General features: G+C 35.3%; 1 protein-coding gene across 9 annotated transcripts in view; it reads left to right on the top strand.

The window, feature by feature from the left end:
* The window catches only part of TRPM7 (transient receptor potential cation channel subfamily M member 7), a 125,850-nt gene that overhangs the window by 23,203 nt on the left and 92,741 nt on the right, over positions 1-9,906 (top strand). For all 9 annotated transcript variants that reach the window (XR_003913754.1, XM_029953041.1, XM_029953044.1 and 6 more), the window contains exon 3: positions 5,251-5,289. Coding sequence is in view for 8 of the 9 variants with exons in the window: in XM_029953041.1 (XP_029808901.1) it covers positions 5,251-5,289 (39 nt within the window). In the remaining variant the exon portion in view is untranslated. The remainder of the gene's footprint in view (positions 1-5,250; positions 5,290-9,906) is intronic.

The following is a 9,906-nucleotide window of genomic DNA, read 5'->3' as shown; positions in this document are numbered from 1 at the left end:
GTCTGATTAAAAATCAGGCAGAACTTTCAGAGGGGCTAAAATGTACAAATCAGGAGACTACAGATGCTGGCAAGGATTTTGTGAAACGGGCACCCTCCTACACTGTTGGTGGGAATATGAAGTGGTGCAGCCGCTCTGGAAAACAGTGTGGAGGTTCCTCAAAAAATTAACAGTAGAACTCCCCTAGGAGTTTTACCCATGGGATACAGGAGTGTCGGTGCGCAGGGGCACTTGTACCCCGATGTTCATAGCAGCACTTTCAACAATAGTCAAATCATGGAAAGAGTCTAAATCTCCATCAACTGACAAATGGATCAAGAAGATGTGATTTATATATACAGTGAAATACTACGTGGCAACGAGATAGAATGAAATCTGCTATTTGTAGCAACGTGGATGTAACCCGAGGGTGTCATGCCTAGTGAAATAAGTCAGGTAGAGAAGGACAGATACCGTATGTTTTCACTCATAAGTGTAACAGGAGAATCTTCACAGAGGACCATGGGGGAGGAGAAGGGGAAAAATAGTTAATGCGACGGAGGGAGGCAAACAGTAGAGACGTATACTGAGAACAAACAGAGCTGATGGGGTTGGGGGTTGGGGAAAGGTGGTGATGGGCACGGAGGAGGCCACCCGTGGGGTTGAGCACTGGGTGTTATATGGAAACTAACTTGACAATAAACTATATTAACATAGACCAAAAAAAAAAAAATCAGGCAGAAGACCCTATTTTCCCCAAGAAGACATACAGATGTCCAACACATACATGAAAAGATGCTCAACATCACTAATCATCATGGAAATGAGAACCAAAACCTCAATGAAAAAAAAAAAGGCAACTCAATGAAGTATCCTCATGTCACACCAGTCAGAATGGCTAGTATCAAAATGACAAAAAATAAGTGGTGGCAAAGATATGGAGAAAAGGGAACCTTTTTGCACTATTTGTGGAAATGTAAATTGGTACAATGACCATGAAAAACAGTGTGGTGGTCCTCAAAAATTAAAAATAGAAATACCATATGATCCAGGAATTCCACTACTGAGTATCCAAAGAAAACAAAAACACTGATTGAAAAAGATTTATGCACTCCTGTATTTATTGCAGCCTTATTTGTAGTAGCCCAGATATGGAAGCAACATAAGTATTCATCAATAGATAAAGAAGATACTGTGTGTGTGTGTGTGTGTGTGTGTGTGTGTGTGTGTGTGTGTGTACACATGTGTATACACATACAGTGGAATATTACTTAGTCATAAAGAAGAATGAAATCTTGCTTTTTGTGACAACATGGATGGACCTTGAGGATATGCTAAGTGAATAAGTCAGAGAAAGACAGATACCATATGATTTTACTCATATTTGGCCTCGTAACAACCAGAACAGATAAGCAAAAACAGATTCATAAGTACAGAGAACAAATTGATAGTTGCCAGAGTAGATGGGGGTAGGGAGTGAGAGGTGGTATGGGGAGATGCATGAAATAAGTGAATAAAATGAGTAAGTCAAAGAGATAAAAAGTATAGCATAGGGAAAATAGTCAGAAATATAATATGACAATTTATTGTGGTGTGCATTTCACAGTGTATAATATTGTTGGTCACTATGTTGTATACCTGAAACTAATAAAACATTGGTATGTCAACTATACATCAATAATAAACCTTTTTAGAAAAATAGAGAAATGGGTAATTTTTTATTAACTGGTGTATTTTAAATGACAGCATCTGTTACTGTTCATAGTGGGTATTTGGTAAATATTTGTTGAATGGAATTTCTTGCTTTCTTTTTTACATTCATTTATTTTTGAGAGACAGAGAGAGACAGAGTGTTAACAGGGGAGCGGCAGAGAAAGAAAGAGACAGAATCCGAAGCAGGCTCCAGGCTCTGAGCTAGCAGTCAGCACAGAGCCTGATGTGGGGCTCGAACCCACAAACTATGAGATCATGACCTGAGCTGAAGTCAGATGCTCAACTGACTGAGCCACCTAGGCTCCCCTGTTGAACGGAATTTCTAAACCTTCTGTTTATTACATTACATAAACCTGCTGTTTGAATTCAGCATTTCTCTTTGACAGTGGAAAAACCTCCTATTTTGAATATATGTCTTACTTAAACAAATTTCGGTTAGAAGAGAAATGTACATGATAAATTTTAAAAACTTTTGAAAATCAAAGTTGGTTCAGCACTCAGAGTTTCAGTATGTCAAGACAGTCTTTATTAATAACATTTTGGTGCACTTTTTAATATTCCCTCAATAGGTTTTGTTTTAAAATATTGCTACATTTAGTCTGTATAATATTGTATATGGTCTTTAACAAAATGTTATATTAATACATTTTTTGATATTGCTGATATCTTATAAGAATGGTAATATTAATATTCTGTTAGTGTATATGCCATAATTCACATATCTGTTCTACTGTTGGGCAGATTTGGGTTGTTTTCAATTCTTCACCATTATAAAGTAAAGTTAGGCCATAATGAAGACCTTAAAGGGTAAAACTTTTTTGTATTTAAGGTTTTTTGCCCCCCCCTTAGTGTATGTAATGCCAGAAGACTTTCTAAAATGATTAAAGCAATATATATTATTACCAGTAGTCACAAGAATGCTTGCTTTGTTAAATATTGACTAGAGCACCATTTTTCAGTATCTTCAAGAAAAAGTAATAGGTAGATAATAGTATATGTTTTAAATTTGCATTTACTTGATTATTAGAAAACTTTTTTTATGGTAGGTTCTGTAAATGTCTTTTAGATAATTAAAATATTATCTTTTTTTTTCTTTTTTGGGAGAGTGTGCAGGGTAAGGGCAGAGAGAGAGACAGAGAGACAGAGAAAATTCCAAGCGGCTCCACGACACAGGGAGCCTCATGACATGAGATCACAACCTGAGCCAAAATCAAGAGTTGGATGCTTAACTGACTGAGCCACTCAGACACCCCAAAACAGATCATCTTAATGTCTCTTCCAGTCATAATTTCTTTCTAATTATTATAGATGTTTTGTTACAGTGTAATATATTTCTTAACCAGAGAGCAGAAGCGATGTTTCCCGGGTCACATGACTTTATTCATAAAGGTGGGATTAGAATTTAGATCTCCTTAGTTCAGTGTGTCATTTCAAAGTATGACATTGTTCTTTCTTTGGGAGAAAATTGTGGTTTTCCATATTAAAAAAAAAAAGTAGATTGTATTATTAAGGAGTTTATTTCCTGTAAGATCTTTGATTTCATTTTGCAGTAGAAATAAGAAAAGTACACATTAGGAGTTACAGAAATCTCATTCTGTTATTAAGTATTTTTGGCTTTAGCCATCCATATGAGACATAATTTTCAAACACGGATAGCTGGTCATTTCTGTCTACATTATTTGAATTTTTTTTTAAGGTTTATCTTTAAATAAACCTCTACACCTCTACACCTATTGTAGGATTCATACTTATGATCCCAAGATCAAGAGTCACATGCTCTTCTGATTGAGCCAGCCAGACATCCCTACACTAGTTGACTTTTAAAATTAATTTTTTATGAATAGGTTTAATTTAAAAAATTTTTTTATGTTTATTTTTGAGAGAGAGACAGAGCACAAGCAGTGGAAAGGCAGAGAGAGAGGGAGACGCAGAATCTGAAGCAGCACAGAGCCTGACATGGGACTTGAACCTATCCATGAACAGTGAGATCATGACCTGAGCCAAAGTTGGGTGCTTAACTGACTGAGCCACCCAGGTGTCCATATTAATAGGTTTTTTAATAAATGAATTTACAGGATATCAAAATTTATAAGTGAAAGTTTCCTTTCTACCACTGTGTCTTAACTATAAGTTCCCTTTCGTAAAAAAGCCGGTGTTAACAATTCTTGGAACACCTTTCAGAGATAGCGAGATACAGCCTTTGGATGTCGTAGCAGATGTGTATTTACTCCTTCCTCTCCCCTTTTAAGTACATAACTGCTTAACCCCTGTGTTTATTATCTTGGCAATAACCACTTTTCTAAATTTCATCCTTTTTAATTATGAATCTGGATCATAATTTGTTTTAGTAGTTTCTTATTGATGAGCATTTTAGCTATTCTGTTTTTCTTTTTGATGTTAGGAAAAAACTTGCTTTAATGAATGAACAACTTTGTATGTATGTTGCTACAAATATTTTTTAACCTATAGTTTTAGTATTGGAAATAGAGTTTGAGAAGGAATTTACATGTTTTAAATTTTGATGTGTATTTCCAAATTGCCTACCATAGAGCTATCAGTTTATACTCCCACCAGTATGAGTCTACACATCTCTGTTCTTTCCATGATACTGTTGTAAAGGATTAAAAAGTCTTTTCTAATCAAATGCATTTTCATATGTATATTTTACCGTGAAGTATCTATATATTTTCCTTTTTTGTGTAGATTTGATGAAACTCTTTATATACCAGGGAAACAACCTTTTGCCTATAATTATTTTTTCCTCCATTTGTTTTTCAACTTTATGAGTGGTATGTTTTTGCCACATAGAGATATATTTTTATGTAGTTAAATGCATCAGTCTTTTTGTCCTACAGATTTTTCTCTTCTGGATTTTGTTGTAACTAATTTTATTTAAAGTAATGGAAACTATTTTAAATGTTAGATGGTGGATGAGGTGATGGGTAATATAGGTGAAGAAAAGTAAGAGGTGCAAACTTCCAGTTATAAAATAAATTATGAGATGAAAGTACAGCATAAGGAATGTAGTTAATAATACTATAATAACATTGTATGGTGGCAGATAGTCACTATACTAATCTTGGTGATCACTGACTGATGTATAGAATTGTTGAATCACTATTTTGTACACCTGAAACTAACATTGTATGTCAACTACAATTAAAAAACTGTTGAGGGACAACAGAGTAGCTCAGTCAGTTGAGCATCTGATTCTTAAGTTTAGCTTGGGTCATGATCCCCAGGTTATGGGATTGAGTCCTGCATCGGGCTCCACGCTGAGGGTGGAGCCTGCTTAAGATTCTCTCTCTCCCCCTCCCTGGCTCTCTCCCTCTCTTGTGCTTTCTCTCTTTCTAAAATTAAAAAAAAAAAAATGTCGAGACTATGTGAGTTAAAAATCGCTATTTGAATATATAAATCAAGGTATAAATGACCTATGATATGTACTGAAAAATTAAAATATGTAATTTTCCTTTGTTTTGTCTTATTATATGGATTTTATGTAGTTTAAACTAATTTTTCTTAACTCTTAAGTAATAAATAATTTACCTTGTTTTATAGATGCCTTCCAGGATGTCAAATTTGTCAGCAACTTGTCAGGTAAGTTTAATAATATAACTCTGTTGCACAAATTTTGAAAAATAAAACTAGTTTATTAGAATAAAGAGGGATAAAATGCACAGGTTATTATGTTTGAGGGTTACTTTATTCAGAGTTGGTAGGTAAAGGATAAAGTGTCAAACTCCAGTGAAGCTACTTGAGCAGAGTTCCAAAGTGATCCAGCTTCGGATGTGAATTAGTTGGGTAAAGATTGAGCAAAAGTGGTTTAGGCAGAGAGAATAGGATGTGGGAAGGCCTGACAGTGAAAAAGATTATGGTTCTGTCAGGAAACTGTAGAATGTAGAACGTAATACAGGTATAGGAAAGATGTGATCTGGAGAAATACATAGGGACCAGATCATTTAAACCATGTGCTCTGCCACATAGTTTTCATTTCATGTTAAGAGGATATTATACAGAAAGTAAAATGCTTTGTTTTCTTCTTTTTTCCTTTGGTAAGAGCAGTTGGCATTTTGAGATTGGATTGAAAGAAAAAATGGTTTGTAAAGTTTTGAAGTAGTTTTGGAAAAAATTAGAGCTTGAATTAAGATAGTAGCTATGATAATGAAGAAAGGTAGACATATTTTTATTTCTTTATTTAAACAAATTTCTTGTATGTCTTTTATTTATTTTTGAGAGACAGAGAGAGACAGCACAAGCAGGGGAGGATCAGAGAGAGGAGATACAGAATCTGAAGACAGGCTCCAGGCTCTGAGCTAGCTGTCAGCACAGATTCCGACACAGGGCTCGAACCCGTGAACTGTGAGATCATGACCTGAGCCAAAGCCAGTCGCTTAACTGACTGAGCCACCCAGGCGCCCCAGTAGACATATTTGAAGGGATGAGTGAGATAAACTCAATAGGATTTGATGAATGTGTAAGAAAGGGAAGATTTTAAAATAGTACCTAAGTTTCCAACTTAATAACGAAGTAAATAGTAATGTTGTTCATTAAGATCTGATGAAGGATTAGAAGAGTAAGAATAGAAGGTCTCTGGTAGGCTAGGAAGAAAAGTACAAAGTGTGAGTTCATTTTAGATATATTGAATTGTCTTACCATTTCCAGTCCTATACATTCCTTCCTTTAGACGCAAAGTTCCATCTGGTATCTTTCCATTCAGAGTGAATGAAGAGCTCCTGTTAGTGTTTGGTACAATGCAGATAGTGGAGGTGAATTTTCTTAGACTGGTTCATATGAAAATATGAAAACATACTTCATATTTTCAGGGTTTTTTAAGTCTCATTTTTGAAGGATAATTTTTCTAGATATAGAATGCTGAGTTGACAGTTTTCTCATTCCAGCACTTAAATTTTTTTTATGGTTTTTATTTATTTTTGAGAGAGAGAGACAGTGCGAGCAGGGGAGGGTCAGAGAGAGAGGGAGATACAGAATCTGAGGCAGGCTCCAGGCTCTGAGCTAGCTGTCAGCACAGAGCCCGACACGGGGCTCGAACCCACAAACCGTGAGATCATGACCTGAGCCAAAGTTGGACGCTTAACCGACTGAACCACCAGGCGGCCCTCATTCCAGCACATTAAAGAAAATGTTATTTTGTTTTCTGGCTTTTGTGGTGAAAAGTCAGTTGTTAGGGTAATTATTTTTTATGTAATGCCATCTTTTCCCCCTCTGCCTACTTTAAAGACTTTTTTCCTGTATCTTTAGTTTTCAGCAGCAGGTATACAGTGTGCTTAAGAGTGGTTGTCTTTGTATATACTCGGCTTAATATTTGCAAGTTCATGTCTTTCACTGGATTGGGGAAGTTTTTAGCCATTGTTTCTTAAAATATATTTCTGCCCCATTTTCTCTTCCCTCTGAGACTCCAGTTATACATTTGTTGAATTGCATATTTTCCATGGGTACTGCTGTAGTTTTTTTTAATTAAAGTTTTATTCTGATTAAAGTAGAACATTTGTATTGATATGTCTTAACATTTACTAACTTTTTTTCTTAGATTACTATAGCTTTGTATATATTTTTTCACTAATCTTATTTCTGCAATCACAATATGTTTTGCCTATCCAGTGAACTTTGTGCATTATATTTTTCAGTTCTAAAATTTTTATTTGATTCTTTATTACAGTTTCTAAGTCACTGCTGAGATGCCCTATCGTGTTTTTGCTATCACATCATCTATTTATAGAAGTCTTTGAACATACTTATAATATCTGCATTAAATTTTTTTTTTACTAACTCTATCATCTTGTCATTTAGGATCTGTTTTAATGAATTATTGAATTTACCTACTTTTTTTCTTACTTATGAGTCACTTTTTTTGCTTTTTCATATGTGTAGTTATTTTTTATTATATGCTGTGAGTTTGCATGTTCCACTTTAGGAGTTCTGGGCTATGTTGTCTTCCTTTGAAGAATTTAAATTTTGTTCTGACAGGTGATTAAATTATTGGCAGATTCTTTTGTCCCTTCAGGCTTGATCGTATTCTTTGTTAATGCAGCTCTATTTTTATTTTGAACTTCTTGGAATGTGGACAGTACTCCTAAGGTATAGCCTTTTCAGGATCTCCGCTGAATGCCCAGGATGCCCAGTATGTGCAGTATGCCTTTTCACTCTGAACTAAAACTGCAGTGTTTCCCAATTCTTTATGATTCTGTTCTCGGACTCATAGGAGGTGATTTCTGTTAGTTGTCAAACTTTTGACTGACACAGATACAGACCAGTGTATGGCCAAGAACTCTTGGTGACTCCTCGTGCAAGTTTCTTTTCTTCCTCTTTATAGCTCTCTTCTCTTGTACCCTGCTACAAATTCTGTTTCAGCAGTCTGGAATTCTGTTTGTTGTCTCCTTGCTCAGCTCTTGACACTGCCATTTTCTACCTGAGCATTATCTCAGTGCCCAGTGGTTGAGAAATTGCTGCAGTGTGGTACATTTATGGGACTCACCTCATACATTTTTGTTTCTTTTAAAAATTTTTTTTAATGTTTTATTTATTTTTGCGAGAGAGAGAGAGACAGTGCAAGCAGGAGAGGGTCAGAGAGAGAGGGAAACACAGAATCTGAAGACAGGCTCCAGGCTCTGAGCTAGCTGTCAGCACAGAGCCTGACACGGGGCTCAAATCCACAAACTGTGAGATCATGACCTGAGCTGAAGTTGGACGCTTAACTGACTGAGCCACCTAGGCACCCCTATTTTTCTTCATTTCAAAGATTGATGTCTCAGTACCTCTTGTTTAGTACTTAAAAACAGTTCTCTCATATTTTGTCTAGTTTTGTCAAGTGTCTCCATGATGACCTTAAGGTTTGGTAATTAGCTAGAAGGACTCACAGGACTTAGGATGTAGTGAGTAGTACAGCCAGCATTTAATAAGTATCAGGATATCTGTGTTGAAGAAGTTGTTTCTTTTCCTAGTTTGCTGAAAATGTTTCTAGTGAATAGATGTTGAATTTTGTTGATCTTTTCAGTGAACAAACGTTTTGTTTCTTTGGTTTCTCTCCATTGCTTTTCTTTTCTTTTCATGTTTCATTATATGCTCTTAATTATTTCTTCCCATCTGCTTACTTTGGGTTTAATTTGCCCTTTTTAGTTTTTTAAGGTGGAAGTTTAGATTAGTATTGCTTACAGTTCTTTTCTGATTTAAACTATATATTATAAATTTTTATCCTATATATTTTTATAGTGCAAAGTAAATATATAAACACACTAATTTGTAATAAACACTATACAGTTATATCTTGTATGTTTTGACATTATTTTTATTTTTAAAAATATTTTCTAATTTCTTTGTGACTTTCTGTGATCCATGAGTTAATAAAAAGTGTATCATTTAATTTCCAAATACTTGAGGATTTTCTTAGTATGTTTCTTTATTGGTTTCTAGTTTAATTTCACTGTAGTATGAAAACATACTTTATATGATTTCCATTGTTATTTTAGTTTATTGAAACTTATTTTATGGCACAGAATATGGTTAATCTTGGTGAATACTTTCTGTGCTCTCAAGTAGAGTTTTTATTCTGTTGTTGAGTGGAGTGTTCTATAAATGTCTATTAAATCACTTTGGTTGGCTGATAGTTTTTGTTCCAGTCTTACAGGATTCTGATTTGATAGGAGTTTTTATTTTTTTCCCCCTTTTAAGATGCTGTACAAACAAGTTGGGGTACCTGGCTGGCTCAGTTGAAAGAGCATGCGACTTTTACTCTTTGGGTCATGAGTTCGAAGCCCACGTTGGGTGCAGAGATTACTCAAATAAATAAAACTTAAAAAAAAAAAAAGTAAGATGCTGTATCCCAGTGACTGTGGATTGCATGATTTTTTTTTTTAATGCTTATTTCCCTTTGAGAGAGAGCAAGAGTGAGTGTGCGATGGGAGGGGCAGAGAGAGAGGAAGACAGAATCTGAAGCAGGCACTATGCTCATGCTGTCAGCATAGAGTACTGATCTGGGGCTCAAACTCACGAACTACAAGATCATGACCTGTGCCGAAGTCAGATGCTTAACTGAGCCACCCAGGTGCCCCTGCATGATTTTTTAATAAGATGTCTGCTGTCATAACCAGCTTTGTTTTTCACATATTGTGACATTTGTATACTCCCTACTTTTAAGATTTTCTCTACAACTGGCTTTCAACAGTGCCCTAGTGTGATTTCTTTGAGCTTGTTTTCCTT

Source organism: Suricata suricatta, chromosome 9, assembly GCF_006229205.1.
Source record: "Suricata suricatta isolate VVHF042 chromosome 9, meerkat_22Aug2017_6uvM2_HiC, whole genome shotgun sequence".
Lineage (NCBI taxonomy): Eukaryota > Metazoa > Chordata > Mammalia > Carnivora > Herpestidae > Suricata > Suricata suricatta.
The sequence above is the reverse complement of the archived record's forward strand: the minus strand, read 5'-3'. Positions and strand labels throughout refer to the sequence as shown.